Source organism: Lepidochelys kempii, chromosome 17, assembly GCF_965140265.1.
Source record: "Lepidochelys kempii isolate rLepKem1 chromosome 17, rLepKem1.hap2, whole genome shotgun sequence".
Taxonomy (NCBI): Eukaryota; Metazoa; Chordata; order Testudines; family Cheloniidae; genus Lepidochelys; species Lepidochelys kempii.
Window position 1 is genome coordinate 13,215,228 of NC_133272.1, and position 20,739 is coordinate 13,235,966.

Here is a 20,739-nt window from a genome sequence, read left to right on the forward strand (position 1 = left end):
ATTAGCCATATTTGTAGCATTGTATTCCTGGAGAGTCCAATACTCATGTTATACTGTGGCTGATAATGGTGGCTCTAATCTTAGTTGGGTTCCATGATGAGATTTATTAGCTTATTTCTAAACAATGCAGTTGGTTGGGTCTGCATCAAGAGTCCTGAACTGATGCAGCATCACAGCATGAAAGGACAAGTTATGTTTCTGGAGTGTGTGACGCTCCAGATAGACATAAAACAGAGGTCTGAAGCACTGGCCAGGAAAGGTCCCATGGTATTTAGTGTAAGAGTAGGAGAAACATTTCATGTCTCCAAGTCAGTAAATTGTTTTGCCTATTGAAAACCCTTTAGTGGTTTAAAACGGCTATGGGGCATTCTTCACTGACCTGTGCTAAATAACTGCAGTGCTGAGTACTACTGGAACTACTTTTTACCCAAGAGGTGGCTGTGGTTTACTGGCTGGGAGATGTGATCTCTGCACATACGGATCAGTTGTAAAGCGCTTGGAGATGAAAGTCCTTATGGCTGTGGATTTTCAAAGGAATTTATGGGAATTGGGTTCTCAAATCCCATTGACTTTCTATGGAATTTAGATGCCAAACTCCATTAGACTCCTTTATAAATCCAGGTATTTAAGTGTTTTGGACAGCATGACGAAGAGGTGGAGTGAAATAATGGATGATCAGCTTTTAACAAATGAATTGCATGAGTGCCAGGTTCATCTTGGTGTGCCAGAATTGTTATCAAGTTTAATAGCTGTGATTTGAGGTTGTTAGGAATATTCCTATGTCTAAATATTGCATATTCGGATAAATGATTGTAATTCATTCTCTTTTAACAGAAAGAACGTGAACTTGGGGAAGAAGCTGGCAGGACAGGTCCATCTCAGCAGAGCAGTGGGAAAAATGAAGAGAGTGAAAGGAGGGAGATGATCACTCCAGGTCTTAGAGATGCACTTACAAAACAAGGTGAGGGTCCATAAAGATGGTGTGGAGACCAGATTCTGGATCAGGCTTCAAAAGGTTTGTGTATAGATTTTTATTAGAAAGGGTGCAATGTAAGGATTGCGAAGAAAGGATTGAGCTATTGTATGCCTTTTGTTTATGTTGGTTTCCATGATGCCTGCATAATAGATATGGGACAAACTTTTTGTAGGTGTCACCCTCCTGTTGCAAAGTTAGGACACTAGTGAGATTACTGAAACCAAGCAGTCCAGGCCTAAAATACTTAATAGGGCACAGCAGCTCTTGAAGTCATAAACAGTAGTATCTGATCAGGAATTTTGGAGTCTAGTGGGCACCAATCTTCTTCGTGAGCCGGTTTGTTAATGTTTTGGGGAGAAAACACCCTGGTGCATATCCAGCTCCCAAAAGAGAGGGCTTTTGAAGGGCATTTGAAAATTGGCCTCACTTCTAATATTTTAGTCCAGTACTTTCTTCTCAATTTCATACTCTGATTTTAGTGCTGAAATTCATTCAAATTAATCTGAATCGTCCACTGGAGGAAAACTAGATAATGACTTCTTTCAAGAACCATACAGAACAATGTTATTGGACTTAAGGCCATTATTTTAAAAAACATGTATGTGAGAATGCATGAAAAATGCCTGATTTACAGCCCTGCAGACCAAAAGCCTCAATCCCCAGAACAGATACCTCCACGTGGGTATCTGTCTTGCTACTTGCTGACACCTTTGGAAGCCTGAAGTGTCTCCAACACATCCGGGTTGCTCAAGTCTTTTTTGGTTTTGTTGCCGAAGGCCATACTTTTGGTGACAAGTGCAATGTAAACTGCTGCAAAGTAGTTGAATATGTGGTGCACTTTTGTGCCCCTGTGTAACTTTAAGGTCAAATCCTGTCCTAGCCTGTTGTCTTAGGAGCAGGGGTGCTGGTAGATGCGTAGGGTGGAGAGGGAATCTGAAGTGGGATGGATGGCATGCAGTGCAGTAGCATCTATTGGAGATAGTAGCATGTGCACTAGCTGCCTGGGAATTTGGGTTCTGGCTGTTCCCTGGGTTGGATGATTGACCCCGATGTGCTAGGCAGCATGGTAGCTGGTACCCTGCTAAGTGATCTGTGGAGTCCTAAGGAGGAATCTTGTTCTGCTACTGCATGGACGTGAGGGGAGAGGCTTTTACTGTCTCTTTCAGTTGGTGAAACACTTTGATGATAGGAAGTAATTATAAATGCTGCTTATGGCCCTGGCCCTTTGACATGCTGGGGGCCATCAACTACCATGGGAGCTGAGGACGCTCAGCATCTTGTGGGATTGGGCCCCATGTTTGCATTGTAGTGCCCTGCCCAATTGTGAGTCTGCATTATGTCTTCCGGAAGAGTGAAGCAAAGTGACTGCAGTGATTCAGGCAGCTTCACCTTTCCAATTGCCTTTAATTTGCTTTGGTTTTGTGGCTCTGACGATATATCTATTTGGTGCAACATAAAAAATGTTCAGTTAGATGATCAAAATTGCACACAGAGCCCACTTTTCTTCAAATAAAGTTTTAAACACCAGAGCAGATCTGCCTGAGAAATTTTCATCATTTGAGACGTTCAGAGAAGAATTCACTTTCCTGTTGGCAGATTGCATTTTTTTTAGGTACACATGTCATTTACTTTTTCTGCTTTCTGGAAAATGCCAGCAATCATAGCTGGATGAATAAACCTGCAGTCTCCAAAGAGTTAATTTTAGCATGCCCATTTCTGTTAAATTAAAACCTCTCAGTGAAACAGTTTCCCGCTGTGCACTGAGTACACTATATTCACAAAAACTAGTATCAGAGCATCCTGCTCTATAGGGGTTTAATTTGCCGCCTTTCTATTCAGAAGTCAAAACAACATTCTTCCAGAGATCAGACTATAGAGACATATTTACAAGGTGGTTTTAAAAAAAAAAAAAAGTGCAGAGGATTCAAAAGATCATATAATTTATTTAGCAGTTACTGATTGCTATGGGTTAAACTTCACTTTCTTTTCAACGTTATCCCTGAAGGCATAATTAACTTGAGAGAGAGAGTCTTAGCAATGAATCTATTTCAAGTATTTGACTGTGGGTGTTATGTTTACAGTGATATTACTTTGCAGTGGTAATGTTATAGTAGATTTCATCTATTTAGGCAGACAGGAAATGAACTGAAAATAGAAATCAACCATTGATATTACTTTGTTTGCCAGAGCAAACAGTATGTACGTAGAGCTGAGACATAGCTTATATTCTAACTTCTTTAGTTGCTTATAGTTTTTCAAAACTGTTCCTTCTTGGCCGAAACCTGGTATGCTTGGTCTGAAGATGAATTTTTGTGTGTAGAAAAGCTTATCTCTCATGACTTCTAAGTGTTGGAGGCTGAATTCAGATGAGGAGGTAAACTTAAGTGTGGCTTTAGCTTTAGAGGCACCCTTAAATTATGGTTATGATCAGAAGAGAGTGACTGTTTAAAGTAATCCATTCTGAATCAACACATCTGTTCCTTGTGTGTAATCCAGGTCAGGTCTGCTTATTTTACTAATGCAAAAAACATGGTAAACTTTTACACTATCCTGCTAGCTTTACAAAATCAGCTGTGGCATAGGAAGCTGTATTCTGTTCTGGTTAATGAATTATTCATGGGATTTGAACTTTTCTGATTTGCAGACTACTTATTATCGGCGATAGACAAGTCAGAATGAACGCATCTTGACGTGCAGATCCCAGGGTGAGGGCTGGGAATTAAAAAAAAAAATCATCATTTGTCTAGTAAGCAGATTTGTCTCTAAGTGATTTTTTTGTATCCATAAACATGATCCCCCCCACAGTGCCCATTTTGAAGTCTATAGTGAGGACTGTAGCTACAGTCTTATGGTGCTTAAGAAGGGCACAGTAAAGAGGACCTTAAACCAGTGGGAATATAAATGCAAAAAAAAAAGGCTGAGAACCCAAGCAGGGAGAAACTCCAAATGAGACTCCTTCCGTGTCTCTGTTACCTTGGGGTAGGTCTACGTTTTAGTCATGGGATGTGATTGCAGCTTGTTTAGATCTACCTGAGCTATCTTCAGTCGAGCTAGCTTGGGGACTGGCGCAAAGAAGCTGTGGAACCATTGGCTTTAGTGTGGGCTAGCTGCCTGGGTAATTATCCATGTGTATTTCACACTGTGTGTGTGTGTATAATATATGCACACTGTGTGTATATATATGTGTGTGTGTATATATATGTGTGTGGGTATATATATGTGTGTGTATATATACTGTGTATTGCACAGTATATATTTAGTACAATGTGGCTGAGGTAATGTTACTTATATACTTACAAAGCAACCTGGGCCAAATTCTTCTGTTGGCTGGAAAGTCCAATGGAATTTGTTCTGTGTTTACACCAGCGTAAATGAGAGCAGAATTTTGAGCCTTAATAATGTCCAGAATGTCCTCACTTTCATGGGGCTTGCTTTCTCATCCTTTATGATGTTGCATTTAATTATAACCTTAATTTCCTGTTTGTTAGCTGAATGGTAATGGAAATGCCAAAGGATTTGGAATATCCATTTCAATAGTATGTGTACTTTCTCTCATCCTGTTCTCTAATGTCAAAGAATCATCAGGTTATAGAAAATTCGTTATTTATTTAATGGGCCTTGGTAGAAGAGAAATCCAAGGGAAAGAAATAATAGAAGAGAACGCACTATCTGAAATAGCAGGGGCTATTTCAGTCCTGTAACGTCTTTGGTGCTCTCTCATCCCATTAGGATGTCAATGTAAAGTGCTTTGATCTAAGATTTTCAGTGTGTGTGGGATGTGCAGGTGTTGACGTCAGGAAGAGCTCAGGGTCCATTTTCCAAATGCTCAGCATGCACAGTTGAGGCCAGACTTTTAAAAGTACTCAGGAGCTCCCATTGTTGATTCAGATGGCCAGATTTTCAAAAGGGTCCAACACCCAATATTCTGGGCTCTGTTGAAAATCTGAACTTGATTATGGGTACTGAGCCCTTTTGAAATTTCTGGCTAAAGGCTAAATGTGCTGTGAATGTGATGCTGCATTCTGCATAGAAACTGTCACTGATAGGTTTAGGAAGCGTGATGTACCCCTGTGTGGGTTGCATACTTAAAGTTATATTTTCATCTTTCAGGCTTGGGGATGATACCCAAGCCTGAAATCCCTGTGTAAATCCCTGGTTTCAGAGTAACAGCCGTGTTAGTCTGTATTCGCAAAAAGAAAAGGAGTACTTGTGGCACCTTAGAGACTAACCAATTTATTTGAGCATGAGCTTTCGTGAGCTACAGCTCTTGAGCTGTAGCTCACGAAAGCTCATGCTCAAATAAATTGGTTAGTCTCTAAGGTGCCACAAGTACTCCTTTTCTTTTTGTGTAAATCCCTGTGCATCAAGAGGAAAATAAAGCCCTTGAACTCCAGGGAGTGCTAGCAGTCTTCTGGCTGGATTATGTATTGGTAACAATAGCGCAGCTACTAAAATGTATGCTATAGATAGAACAACAGAATTCAAATGTTTGTTGTGGAAATATTAACCATGAGTTGTGAAAACATAAAATAAAATTATTCTCACTCAAGTGCCTGTATGCAGAAGAATGCAGTGGTTTTAGATGACGAGGCTCTAAATGTGCTAAATTTACTTAGAGAATTTGTGTATCTGTAAATAAATATGGAATATACAGTTAAAGAAATAACACCCTAAGAGCAGCAGTAACTGAGGCTGAGCAGGGTCATGGTGTGGGAGCTGCCAAGAGCTCATGGAGAAGTGACTATATTCATTTGCTCGGCTAGATGCATAGCATTAGTGGCACAGAAAGTGGTAATAATCGAGATTCTGTGGGCCTGATTAACCTTTTGCTTATGTCAGTGTAAGTGGATGAAGTTACAAATGTAAAACTGGTGGGGGGAAGAACTGGACTCTTTCTATTTCTATTTTAGGTATATTGGTTTTATATTGGCACTGGATAGTTGTATAACTGTATTTATGAGGGGTGGTGTTTTGTACTGATACAGTTAACAGTACAACTTCCAGTGTAGATGCAGTTATACTGATACAAAGGTACCTCATCCTGGTGTATAGCGTACGTCACTTACCGAAATATATTAAGCTTTTCCCGGGGTAAGCACTCGCACTCCATACCAGTATAACTGCATTTACAGTAAGAGGGTTTTGCCTTTTTAATTATACCAGTATAGTTAAAGTGGCAAAACTTCCTAGTGCAGACAAGGCCTGAACATCTGAGTTTCCTGGAGATGTTTTCAGTTCCCATGGATTACACGCTGTTGTAATGGAGAACACACACTATCATTTCACTGGTGACTAATTCTCAGTGATGGAGAATGTAGGATGTGATCCTTGTATGGATGCCAAACAATGGTCTTTTGTTTTGTTTTTTAAATCCATTGATAAAAATGGTGCAGCTTGGGTCTGAGTTGTGGTTAAATTTTTTCACTGTGTACACCCTGCTGCTTGACAGTTGTAACATAGCTTCTGTCTCTTCTTTTGAAAGTCTGGCTGTCAGAACAGATCATTACCAAATGTTCTTTTTATCCTCTTAATATTATAGCCAGAGGACACTCATTTGTCTCAAAAGCTGACCTTCAGGCTATAATTCACGTCTTTTATAACATTTAGGCTTGATTACTGAAATTCACTGTTTGGCAAGCTCTAGTTTTTTCAGAATTCATCAGCTAGAGAAGGGTCACTTGGTACAAAGTCCCAGTTTTGAAGTCCTTGTGCTTTCAGTAAAAATTTTTTTGTTGATTTCATTATGATCTTGCTTATGATGATAAAGATGATAAAGATGTGTTGATGCGTACTTCTTTTGAGCAGTGCTATGACCATAAATCCATCTAGTTGTGATTCGAGAGAGTGCTGTCTGGAAAGCATTTTTTTTTTATTTGGAGTATATTGAAGCTAAACTTTCAACTTAAGCCTGTATCTCATTATAAGTGTTTTGGGAAGATGTGAAACTTGAAATTTCTTTGCTAGCACTTTGAAACTACTAGCAAAAACAGTTGGATATGTTCAGAATGTCCTTGGGAATATCTATGCACAGGCTTGCCCTGAGTGCTTTTACATGGGACCAGTAGCTGCATTTAATTGAAACAGCAATTGTAAGCATCGCAAACAGGAAAGAAGATCAATAGAGTTACCACAGAACCAAAAAAAGTATAACAGTGAAGGTGACCTGGCCCCACTGATGGAAAAGGTGTCTGGCCTGGGCTACTGAAGAGTTCATTATGTATGGTTCAGGTAGCAGACACACAACATAATGAGAGAGAAGAGCCCCAGTTTGATTCTGTCTCCTTTGCATCCACAAAAAGTGCTATCGTATCCTGTATAGTTTAATCATGAGTGTGCACAGTCCTTTGCGCTCCTTTCTCCTGTGTTACTTAGGCTGGCTTGGTGCTGGTATTGGTAGACCAAATGGGAGATACATAAATGGGCTTCAGAGAAATTGGAGGAATGGTTTTACTCGTTAAAATAGCCGTACTGAGCTGTTAAACTTGAGCCACTAACCTGCATGGGGATGGGTTTCATTTGGCTTAGGACTTTGCCATTACTTTATAGTCCTTGAAACCATTAGGATGGCTGAGTGGGCAATTGTCACCAAACTTTCCACACAGTCAACACAACAGGTGAAGAGCTTGGCTACATAAGTTGCTTTTAAGCACTTCTGCAGATCTCTGTGCTATTTCTTCCAATAGTATAATTCCTGGCACAGGCCAACTAGATGAGTGAGACGCTTTTCATCGCTAAAGTTGGCTGAGAGCTTCAGCCTCTCTTAAATGTTGAGCAAAATCTTAGGAGGTGCTGGGCATGTGCCGTCCCCATTGCCTTTATTGGAGGTTTGCAGGTGCTCGGCATAGTGAATTTGGCATCAGTGGCCCTTACTCAAGGGAAATAAACCTTGTAGATTCAGGATCCCAGGGTCTCAACATCTCTTAAGATTGATCTAATTTTTTCTTTACCATGAACTGGTCAACAGGGGATTTGGGCAGGTAGGTTTTATTTTCAGTAAAACGTTAATATAATAGTATTTCTTTTTTTTTTAAAAAAGTGATACTATTGAGACTTTCTTACTGACATTCGGTGTTGTAGTCTTGGAGAAAATAAATAAATCTCTCCTAAAACTGTCGATGGAGGGCTGCACGTGGCACCTGATGAATGGGTAAAATGTTTTTTTTAAAAAAAATAGGGCATGGGAGTTTTGTGGAGTGACATGAGCTACAAATGTGGCCAATGGCACCTTCTTGGAAGGGAGGAAGAAGGCGCATGGTAGGTTCTACTCAGACAAATAATGAAAATGAATGACAGTAGTACCTACAGGCACCAGTTGAAATCAGGGCCCCACGGTGGTAGGCATTGTAGAAACCTAACAAGAGGTCCCTACCCCAAAATGCTTACAGCCTAAACAGACAAGACAGACCCAGGACAGGAGGGGAAGAAGTGGTACAGGGAAACGAAGTGACTTCCTCAAGGTCACACTGCAGGGCAGTGGCAGAGTCAGGAATAGACTCCAAGTCTCCTGACTCCCAGTTAAGTGCCCTATCCACTAGACCAGGCTCCCATGCCTCATATGGCCTTGGGTTTTTTTGCTTTTCCCTGTAGCATGTGGGTGTAAGCCCCTTGCCAGGATTATCTGGGCATATTTCCCTGCCATTGTGGGGGCCTTGGGCTCTGATGCACATCTGGCTCCTGCTATTTTCTGCTTGTGGTGCATAACAGTCTCCTGAGCGGTGTAATACTTTGGTCTAATTTTGGTTGTTGGGTTTAGCATGCGTGTGCTGGGTGATGGTGGTGGCCTGTGATACACAGGAGGTCAGAGTAGGTGATCTTTGGTTGCTTCTGGCCCTAAACTCTGTTTCTCTATGTAGATTTGGTGAAAATAAATCCCACATTTAAAATGTTAATTGGGGGCTACACAGGTCCCCAAATACATTGGCAAAATGTGTTATTTCCTAAAAAGATGGGGACAGACCCTCAGCAGGTATAAAATGGAATAGCTCCATTCATAGAATGATAGGACTGGAAGGGACCTTGAGAGGTCGTCTAGTCCAGTCCATCAGGACTAAGTATTATCTAGACCATCCCTGATGGTGTCTGTGTAACCTGCTCTTAAAAAATCTCCAATGACATTCCACAACCTCCCTAGGCAATTTATTCCTGTGCTTGACCACCCTGACAGTTAGGAATTTTTTTCTAATGTACAACCTAGACCTCCCTTGCTGCAATTTAAGCCCATTGCTTCTTGGCCTATCCTCAGAGGTTAAAGAGAATAATTTTTCTTCCTCTTGCTTGTAGCAGCCTTTTATGTACTTGAAGACTGTTATCATGTCCCCCCTCATTCTTCGCTTCTCCAGACTAAACAAACCTAATTTTTTCAATCTTCCCTCGTAGGCCATGTTTTCTAGACCTTTAATCATTTTCGTTGATTTTCTCTGAACTTTCTCCAATTTGTTCACTATAAGCTCTTTGGGGTAGGCACAGTCTTTCTCCATTGAAGTAATTCATTCTGGCCCATAGGATTTTTGGCAGCCAATAGTTCATTGTCCTTCAGAATTAATTTTTGTCTAACTTCTGTGTACGTAACATGCTTTTGGCTAGTCCGTTGAGGTGCTGAGTGCTCTCTTCGCCCATTGACTTCAAAAGGAGGTGAAGGGTGCTCAACACCTATGAACAGGAATAGCCTGTTGAGTGCTGTATATGCTCAATGGATAGACAGTTGCACAGCCTTCTTCTGTGCTTGCAGTATATCATGCTGCTTTATTTGTAACTGGTACATCTGACTCAGATTCTTACTCTTATTTTAATTCTGCACTGACTTCATTGGAGTCTGCAGGGGTGTGTAAATCAGGACGGAGCATCACCCTGAGCCTGGTGGCAATGAGATGTGTGTGATAACTTCACAAGTGAAGAAAGTAAAATAAACACACTAATTCCACCCTTTGATTCGCTCTGGGTGGCAGTGTGCCGAATGGTTCCTTGTGCCGTATGGTAGGTTTTTATATCTAGCTCATGCTTCTGGGCAGGAAGGAGGACTTGATTCATAAATTTTTATTTGCCTTAAAAGAATAAACATCATAAACATCTGCTGGAATTAACCAAGAAAAACTAGCTAGCTGAGGTAAACCTCTGGGTCTGTGGGTGTCCAGTCTGCATTAATTAGTAAAGAGCTCTGCATTTGGTCTGAGTTATGCAAGTGGGCTTTCCAAATCCCACTTATCTCTTTGTGCCCATTTCGTAGAGAATTTAAATCTTACAGACATTTGGGTATCTAAGCATTTTTTTTTCCAAAGAGGAAAATTACCTAACGTAGGCTATTTAGGGTAATAGTGCTTAGAGCTTAATGAACATCATCTAATTAATCCCCTCATCCCAATGAATTTGAAGAAATGTGTGTCAGTACTGTTGTAATGTCATGAAGTGATGTCAAATTTACATTATCTTCAGAATATAGGGTTGGAGTCTTAGCTGGTGTAAATCAGCATAACTCCACTGAAGACAATGGAGTTACCCCAAGTTACACCAGCTGAGAATCTGGCTCACAATATCCTGAGTCCAGTTTAAAATCCCGAGGCTTCCTTCCTGCTTTCCATTCCAAGCCCATCATTCTCCTTTCCATTTCCATCTCTTATCCCTGTTGTGGCATGAGTGGACTGAGGAGAGCTGGCTATGATTCTCCTTGGTCTGTCAACTTTGCTGAAGAAGATCCCCTTCCCTTGTCCAGGGGAAAAGTCACTGCTAGGCCTCTAATTTAATGTCTGGCCAATTTGGAGAATGACATACACTGGCTATTTAGAGGCCTACATGAGGCCCTGGGTTGGTGTCTGACGCGTTTTAGTGAACAAATATCACTTCACATAGGCCATTTGCTGGTACTATGTTGAGTCTATGTTGAAAGGGCATGAAGATGGAACAATCATTCTCTTGAGGTGCTCCCTTCAGAATTGGGCTGAGATACTAGTGTGGGAGAAGCTTCTGGAAGAGGTGAGCAGAGGTGTGATAAGTCTTGTTCTGGTATAACCTGTGCTTTTGATTCCTGCACCTTTCTGAGGGGCTAGATGATGCATTATGAGACGGAATGGTCTTCCTACCTTGAAGTCTGCTTTATACTCTTTAGCCCTTCCCTAGAAACCTATGAGCAGCTGGACTTTGCACCATGCAGCTAGTCCAGATTCACCCCTTTCTGCCTAAGCTTTCCTCCACCAGGGTTAGCTGTTACAAGGGGTCTTCAGGAAAAACCCTGGGGTTCCAGACCCTATTTCCTTTTGTGTCTGAGAGGAGATACCATCCTCTGTATGACTGGTTTGGAGCTAGTTGGATTGCCTGCTGTTGTGACTCGGCCATAGTTACAATGTGCCTAAATAGCGGATGCCTCAACACAGACTCTTTGTCACTGTGATTTGTCCTAGAGTCTGCCACTCTGTTACATGGCCCCTTCTTGGGGCCACCATCTTTTCATCAGAGGGAGACTGGGCAATATAAATACATCATTTGTAAACAATCAGCAGCCATCCTGAATGAGGTGGAGTCAGTTTTGGGTGACATGTGGTTTTCCCTCTGAGAATAAAACAAGGCTGATGCTATCAATGAAATAACTCTAATGCAGGGAATTGCTGATGTGTGTGTTAAGTTTCTCCACCATGTTAACGTAGGGCGTGTCTACATAAAGAGTTAGTGTGTAGCAAGCCAAGGTGTGAATCTCCCGCGCACTAGCTGCCCAAGCACTAGTTTGCTGCGTGGACATCACTACAGAGTACTAAAAGTTCCATAGTGCACTTCGCAGTGGGGGCCACATGGCGAGTTAGTGTGCAGCAAGCTAGTGTGCTATAGATTCACACTCTGGCTTGCAGCTCATTAGCTCTCCCTGTAGACAAGCTCTAGTATTGTGTCACATCCATCATCTGAACACCTTTAATTTTTAGGGGTGGCTAGAGGGGATGGGAGATGTTAATGCTCAGAGACTAGATTAATTTTGTGTGCCATTTACTGCAGCTTAAAATCAATGGAACTAACTCTTCCCTTTCTTCTGTCCAGGTTACAAATTGATTGGAAGCCATTCCGGTGTGAAGCTTTGTCGGTGGACAAAGGTACCTTTTTATTTTTTTTTTAAGGTTGCAAAACTAACAAAAATAAACATCTAGAGACCTAAATCAGGTGTGACCCTTCTCTGTCCAAAATAACCGTTTGAAAATATATTCCCTGTAACCAAACCTTAAGCTGTCTATTATAATGTCACTTTGCATTTTGATTTATTAAATCCCTGCTGTGAAGAGTAGAAATATGATTTACGCCAAGAAGTTGGAGCCACTCTCTAGTAGTCTCACTTTCTGCGGCTTATTCCTGTTGTTGTTGTTGCTCCTGTCTGCAGTAATATATAGCATGAAAAAGTAATTGGGCAGATTGCTTGCACCACAGAGGCAAGATCTTCTAAAGCAAAGATGACACCTTCCATTGTAATAGCTGTAGCAGGGTATTCAGACCAGTTTGTCCTTTAACTGATGTTTCTGGTTTTCTGTGGTTGTACTGCCTTGTCCTTGTCTCCTAACAGAGAATATTATGAATTTTGCAAATTCAGGATATATTTTACTAAAACTTTCTCAGAATTATAAACTCTAGGATTAAGCACTTTTAGTGAACATGATGACACATCTTTAATTCTGGAGTCGTGGCATTGATAAGTTCCTGGTGTGTCTGTTTTTGACGCATGATTAGCGTGGTCTGTTTTGAAAAGAACTCTTTGAATTATGATTACCAACATGGGTGGCTGAATCTAGTTTTTACTGAAATGCCTGACGGAGAAGTCTCACATCACAATATCTGCACCTCTGAATGGTTTAAAGTGCACCCTGCCGTACTGTCATGAATGTTTTGTAAGGCATATTGATCCTGGTAATGCTTTTGGTGACCACTGCATCGATGGCAAAAAGTGGCCTGTAAAATTACTTTTAAAAATGTTCCTTCTGTGGTTTTTAACATACTAGCAGGTAGCGAAAAACTTAAAGAAAAAGTCTTCCGATTTTGTCAGTGCCGCAAATGAGAGCGAAGAATAGAGAACTGATTTGTTTTAAAGTGCCATCGCTTCAAGCAATATTACATAAAACCCATTAAAAAGTATAGAACTACAATTTGGGAATGGATGGGGGCAGTACGTAGTTATTCTGAAGTGTGTGGTATAGATCTGGTCTACATTACCAGTTTCAGACAGTATCTTAATTGATTTTAATTTAAACCAGTGGAAAGCAGAAGTAGGCCTAAGGTTTATTAAAGAAAACAAGCTGTACAGTGCCATCTTAACTAATTAGACGTATTTATGCTTTGCCATATTACAGAAGAGAATTGGCAGGTATGAAAAATGTGTATTTCTGGGCATCTCAGAATATCCATCTGCACGATCTGGCTCTCTTAGATGATGTGCATCTTCTCAAATCCATACATATGGCATTGGGCAGGGACTGTGTTTTTGTTCTGTGTTGTTCTGTACAGCAAGCCCAAGCAAGGGCTCCAAGGACTCCTAGGTGCTACGATAATACAAAAAGTACTTTAATACCTGTTTGAAGGCAGGGGGCACAATCACCTTTTTTAACTCTTTTTTAAAAAAATCACTAAGTGCGTAATTATACTGTAATGGTTAGGCATTAGCTATATTTTCTTTTTCTCTAAGAGGATGAAACTTTAATTTCAATCACCGGGGCTTTTAGATTAAAAGGGTTTGGTTTAAAAGTTAATCCATTATATTCCTCTCTCCCTCTTGATAGTGATAGCAATCCTTTCCCATTTGTTGTTGTTGATCTGATGTGTTGTGCCAAAAAACAAAACAAAACAAAAAAAAACAATCTCTGTCCCAAGCAACATACATTCTAAATAGACTGCAAATTCCTACGGGAACAGTGGTTCTCCAACTTTTGTATTGGTGACCTCTGTCACACAGCAAGCCTTTGAATGCAACCCCTGCATATAAATTAAAAACACATTTAAAAAAAATATTTAACACTACTATAAATGCTGGAGGTGAAGAAGGGTTGTGGAGGCTGATAGCTCGCGATTCCCCAAGTAATAACCTTGCAACTCCCAAAGGGGTCACGACCCCCAGTTTGAGAACCGCTTGGATAGATGCTGCAAACCCAGGCTTAAGGAAATAATGCAGTCCTCCTGGAACAGACTCCTGGTGTAAAAGAGGGTTTGTATTATTTAAATTAGGATTGAGAAAGAAGCAGTTTTTTAGGAGAATTAAAACAAGTGGATGTTTAATAAGGTAGCCTTTAAATTGGTTTTTGTTACTATTTGTAGTAACTTTTTACAAGAAAGTTACCTTAAGTTTACAGCTAAGTGGCTTGACCTGTTGGTTATTGATAGTGAGTATTTTTGTAAGGCTAAAAGCTTTAATAACAGATGTGGTGGGGTATGATACTATTCAAGAAAAAATGATGTTTAAGCTACAGAATTGTTTGTTGTTTCCTTCCTGTAAAGGAGAGTCATGAATTTCCCAGCACTGAGGTAAACTTTTTATATAGGCACATACATAAGCTGCTGTAGTGTACACTGATCTGCTTGCCATGAATTTTCTCAAATAGACTATATCTGTCATTATTGTGACCTACTGCATACATTTAACCTGGCTTGTGGAATCTGTCCATGGATGGATTTGAATGAACATCAAAGTGGCTGATGATTGAAACTGCAGATCTGTTAGGGGAACAAATAACCATACAGCATTTATATGACCGTATTAAAAACAAAAATGATGCAAAACTTGAAGAAATGCCTGTAAAGATGTTTGGGTGTTGCTGTATTATAGTTAATACAGCACTGGTGACTTGATCTCCATTCCAATGCATTGACTTTGCTGTGGATTCTTTGGCAAAAGGAAGCTTAATTTAAGCAGCCTTATTGGTATTCAGGTTACTGGGCTAATTAGTCACAGGTATAAGTCTCTAGTGAAGTCAGTTACACTGGAATTTTCATATGTTCATAGGTTGTAAAGCCAGAAGGGAACCATTGTGATAATCTAGCTTGATCTCCTGTATAATGGGAGTAAGAATTAAGTTTGATCCATTGTCTTATTTCTTTCTATGAAGGAAGCTGAAATATGGCCAGAGTTGTCAAATCTTGTTTTTCTACATTATTTTGCTTTTTGCATCATTTGGTTGCAAACTGTGTGTTAAACTTCTATGTGGCTTTTTTCCCCTTTCTGTTTCTAGTCTATGCTGCGAGGTAGAGGAGGCTGCTACAAACATACTTTTTATGGCATTGAAAGTCACCGCTGCATGGAGACCACACCGAGCCTGGCTTGTGCAAACAAATGTGTGTTTTGCTGGAGGTAAAGTACTGATGATGATTTACTTTGGGGACTGTGATTCTATCATTTGGTGAATTAATTGGAGTGTTTATAATCTCCTGGATTCTTAGCATGAGAGAAAGACCTGCTTGCAATTCTGTGAACTCAGCATACCTATTTTAAAAAAAACCTCAAACAATAATTCCAAATATTAAATCGGATTTGTTACATGCTGACAATCTGCTGAGTGCTGTGTACACACACTTAGTAACACATAGCCTAGATATTGCAACTGGACATGTGCTTACACATGGAGATCCAGTTGCAGGGTCAGTACCTCAATGCCCTTCTTATTACAGTTGCAAATGGGAGGTTTTTAAGTTTAAGGTGTTTCATTACCAAAGATTGCTAAATTTTGCATCCAGAGTAAGAAAATATTAATATGATGATAAATGTGGTTTAATAGCCCTCTTTAATTTTTAATTTATTTATATGACATTTTAAAAAGATATTTTTAAAAGATCCTTTTATAGTTCCTGAGAATTTGGTGGAGGGATTAATTCAGTGTATGTTCTTGCTGTTTCGATAGTGAGGGTGGGAATAATTTCAAAAGCATCCTTGAGTTTCCAAAGAATTTTTCATCTGGAAAGATGACATTTAAGCTATAAAGGAGCTAGCCAAGAAACTGAACATGCTGTGCTTTACTTTGCAGCTAGTTTTTTCTTGCAATGTTAAGTCCACTGGAAAAAATACCAAGCACTAATAAGTCATCTCGGAACCTGATTCAGTTGAAAAAAATGAGTAAACTTCCCCATGGTGCAGGGTCACAGAAGTGTTAAATAAATATGTTCATATGTTTTAGATTGTATGAAACTGGGTCTCTCTTTTGTGTGCGCTCGCATGCCAAAGTGCCAGTCCCAAGATGGATGGTCTTGTTAATCGTCCCTTGAGGGGCGTGAGCTTGTCGGAAGCTGAAATTTAAGATAATACCTGAACTAGCACTCCTTACTCAGGCAAAAATTTCATAGTATTCAGCAGGAATATTTTTGCCTGAGTAGGGAGGGCCAGGTAAGCCTGGTGGGAAAGAACATAACCCTCAGTATAAATAAAAACACTGAAGTGAAAATGTGATGGATAGGAGGAGTTGAAAGTTATTTCAACTTCTCAACTGTTCGTTCTTTTTCTATCCCATTAACTAATTCAATACTGTTCAAACTGTACTTAGCTTGGGTATTATTTCTCCCCAAGAGCACATAGACAGACACCATTCATTTTCATATTCTGCCAGCGTGCTGGACATCTCAAGATCATCCTGTGAAAACAGCTGTATCCCCCTGAGTGTCAGTTGTTTCCCCTATTCTGATAGTCTGTAAATTTAAGAGTAAAAGTATTTTAAATAACAGTCCCAGTGCAGACCGATTGATGTCATTTTGAAAAGGACTTTGAAGATAACTACAATGTAAATGCTAAGTTCAAGCATTCTGTACTGGCCATCCTATTTAAATCTACACTTGAGCCTTAATTGGTACTGTAATCCTAAACAGGCTCTCCACACCTCATGGTTTGAAAGGACACCGTGAACTTCATATGGCATAGTTAATGGGTGTTATTTTCCCACTCTATTCTACAGTATGTCATAACTGTTCTGTAGCTAGGAAACAAAATGTGGTTTGTTTTTTTCTTTTTTCTCTTTTCAAGACTTCAGTTTGTAATGGTGCAGTTAATTCTGCAATGGTTACTGTGCCATTAGGAGTGATTTTGACGTGTGTGTAATTGTGTATCCAATCCCAACACAGATGGGGCGTATCATAAACGTAAAATAGAAAGCAATAAAACCACCCAAACGGAGCTTTTTGGTACCTCATGTTCTACTACAGAAAATTTAATACCGTTCCCCTCCAAAACAATCCAACTACAGTATTTTCTATCAGCAGGAGTCTGTGTCTTGAAGTATGGGGCTGAATTAGAGACGCCAAGGGAGAGTAAATTTGGAAGTATGATAATTGGGATAAATCGTCGAGTGTGACACCCGCCATATGACTCTAACTCATAGCTCTGTGGAGCCATTTGTCACTTTTTAAAATAATGCTGGAAATGGAGTAGCACTAATGAATAGTAATGCTGGAAAACGGATTTTGCTAATGGTGACAAACTGAGTGCAAGGAAATCACTTTCTAGAGGACTCTGCTGAAAAACATTCTAGGTTATTTGCTTTGGATGAAATGGGTCTAATTAGTAAGCTCTTCGGTATGAACAGGAGGAGTGTCTCTTCAGCTGTCAGGTCAGGTGCAGTTAAAAACACGGATACAGGTGCAAAAAACAGATGTGTAGCAAATTTCAGTGATCTAGGGTCATCCCTACCTCTTTCTGACCAGTTTTTTGGGGGACCTAGGTACAGCCTAGGTAGTCCAGTGGTTAGGTCACTAGCCTAAGACTTGGAAGACCAGGTTTAATTCCTTACTGCACCACAGAGTCCCTGTGTGACCTTGGGCAAGTCACTTAGTTTCTGTGCCTCAGTTACCCATCTGTAAAATGGGGATAATGGCGTTGCCCTGCCTCATAGGGCTATTTTGGGGATAGATACATTCCAGGTTGTGAGGTGCCCAGATACTGTGGTAACAAGGAGCCCCGACTGGTGGAACAGGCAGGCTCAGTGGTACTCCAGTACATCAGGTGGCACCCCGGAGTGGAGGGTAACCCATCACATTTACCATCTGTGCTGTTGGAGACTCATGTGGTAATGGTTTTGTATCCAATGCTAGTAAAATACTTGTAATATGTATTTCCCTCCTGACTGGCCCTGTCAGCTAGCTCTACACACTCCCTCCTCACTGGGTTTCAGAGCCCAGGTTCCAGCCTGAGCCTGAATATCTATACTGCTATTGTTAGCCCTGTAGTATGAGCCTGAGTCAATTGACCTGGGCTCTGAGACTTGCTGCCGCAGTGTTTTTTTTTTTTTTTTTTATGGTATAGACATACCCATAGAAGTAAATGATGACTGTCCCACCCCCACTCCTCTGGCAAGACATGGCTATAGTTTGGCTGTCTTCACTCAAGATGGGCGCTGGCTAGCATTGGTTATGATACTCGTCATCCTAAAGCCCATATGCATGAGTGTGGCCATGGCTTGGCCCTTGGCACGTTAAACTCTGCAGCTTTGGTCCCTTTTTTAAAAAGTGTGGTTTGGCTCACTCCATCATCCGTGGAGGCATTATGCCTTGTGTAGATATAATGCCCTGCACTGGTGAAAGGAAGCAATTAGGGGTGGTCTGTCTTCAATACCACTTCCATTCAGAGACAGGCAAGATTAAACTTGGCCCAGGATTTCCTAAGCGCAGTGTACACGTTGTCATATGCTAATACTGTAGTCTCTTCACAGGGCTCAGGGATAATATGCGTGTTTTTTAAGGGCTTATTCATGTCTTAGTGAAGTGAGTAGGAGTTGGCAATGGGAGCAGGAACAAACCTTTAATTATTATAATACATAAATATCCCAAACTAATAATTCACTTTACCACAAAAAAATAAAAAGGTAGTTGGTCACCATCCATTATTGCTCTCAATCTGTCCACTGTATTTGTTGTGTCTCTTCAGCTTAATTGTCTAAATGGAAAAATTTAAGTGATCAAATCTTTTAATCAGTTAGAGGAAGCGTACAGACTGAGTTTTCCGACACTGTGCATATTCTGTCACGATTACTTAGGAGATCACTAAGCAAACCTGATTTGATTATATCCTTTGGCTGAGTGTCTAAAACCCAATCAATTACTGTGGAGAGATGAAGCAGTTAAATAAGATTTCAATGAATAGGTTTTATTATTTTGTCTTTGAGTAGGAGGCAACCAGAATAAAATACCATAGAAAAATTGCTCTTATTTCTTCCTTTAACACTACATTGATTACAGCTGTGTCTAAATGCTCAGTCTTCCGCTAGTACAGCAACCTGAAATTTCGTGGCTTGAACTCCTCAGGGATGGATTTCCTTACCGTAATACTTGAATATCTGTATTGCCAACTCACAGTGTTCAAAGAGCAAGAGTCAGGCCCCCAGAAATAATGAAATTTTCAAAGGAGATACATTGTGAGTTTTTGGGTTCTCAAGGTTTTCTGTGCAGTTGGGAGGGTAAGAAACTTACCTTTTAAAAACCAAAAGCAGACTTTCATCTAATAACTTGACTCCAGAAGCTGGGGCTTTTAGAGAAGCATCGAATATCATGATAAAATCACAAAAGTTAGCAACACTGGAATGTAATAGAATTACATTAAATAGAATTGGAGCCTGTAAGCTGGAGAAGGCCCCTCCCATCGCCAAACAACCTACTCATTTTAATAAGTGAAGTCATCTTCCTGTAGGGGTTTGTTCTGTTAACAAAAATAGGGTAATTCAAAATTAGCATTACCTAAACCCTAGCTTTAGCCTTCTCCCCAGGCTTGATTTGTCCTCTAGTTTGTTTTCCATAAGACCGGACTGTCCCAGCCCCTACCTTCCTTTGCAGGTCCCACTGGCTCAGCAATAAGGACCCTACAGGGTTTCAGCACCTGTGTGACAATGGATAAAGGTGCTTGTTAACTCCCCATGCATAAGAGGGTTCCCTGCCTATCACATGGGTAACCTGGGGGGGGCTAAAGCAGAGGTGCAGCTATCCAGAGAAAGGGTGTATTTCTTTCCTCTCGGCTTGCTGCAGTCTTGAACGATGGGTAGTGGCTGTGACAGAGTGTTCCAACCAGCTTTGGTCTTGTTTTTAATTTGTATGTATTAATAAAGCCCGTCTTGAGGAAAGAGCCTTGGGCTGAATGGTAGCATGGGGCTTTAGTTTATCTTCCCCTATTGCCAGGTGAGGGACCAGGAGAATTCTGTCACAGGGTCTAATTCTGGATTCCTTCCACAGATACAGTTCAATTGACTTCAAACATGAGGGTAAGCTGGATGGTGTGCAAAATACATAGCTTGGGTTTGATGCCAGCAATAAATGGTGGAAACTTAAACATGCTAACAAAAAGGTTATTTGAATGGAGAGCAGAGAATACCTTCCACAGCCCCATAGGTACAGTGGCTTCCACCTCCATTTTGTAGCAACTTCTTTATGAGGTGCTCAGTTCGGTACAAATACCTAAATATATCCTTCCTTGTCAAGTCCAGGCAATATAGGGTGAGGAATAGGTCTCACTATATGTACAATAGTACTCTCCACTTAGATAGCATTTTCCGCATGAGTGCCCTGCAAAGTAAGGAGTATTATTATCTCTATTGTATAGAAGGGGAGGCTGAGCTACAGCAAATGGAAATAATTTGCTTAGGGTCACATAGTGAGTAAACAGTAACATGTATCCAAAAAGTCCTCTAAACCCAGGCAGTCTGGTCCAGTGGACAGGATACTGTATTGGGACTTGGCATCTATTCTTGGCTCTGCCACTGACTTACTGGATGACCTTGGGCAAGTCACTTTACCTCTCTGCTTCAGTTTTTCCCGTCTGTGAAATGGGGATAATGATACTTTCCTCCTTT

The 20,739-nt window shown here is 40.5% G+C and overlaps 1 protein-coding gene across 14 annotated transcripts in view; it reads left to right on the top strand.

Annotated features, from left to right (window-relative positions):
- The window catches only part of LOC140899651 (S-adenosyl-L-methionine-dependent tRNA 4-demethylwyosine synthase TYW1), a 121,750-nt gene that overhangs the window by 22,884 nt on the left and 78,127 nt on the right, over positions 1-20,739 (top strand). For all 14 annotated transcript variants that reach the window (XR_012155413.1, XR_012155412.1, XR_012155416.1 and 11 more), the window contains 3 exons: positions 835-961; positions 11,993-12,045; positions 15,157-15,275. Coding sequence is in view for 9 of the 14 variants with exons in the window: in XM_073315490.1 (XP_073171591.1) it covers positions 835-961; positions 11,993-12,045; positions 15,157-15,275 (299 nt within the window). In the remaining 5 variants the exon portion in view is untranslated. The remainder of the gene's footprint in view (positions 1-834; positions 962-11,992; positions 12,046-15,156; positions 15,276-20,739) is intronic.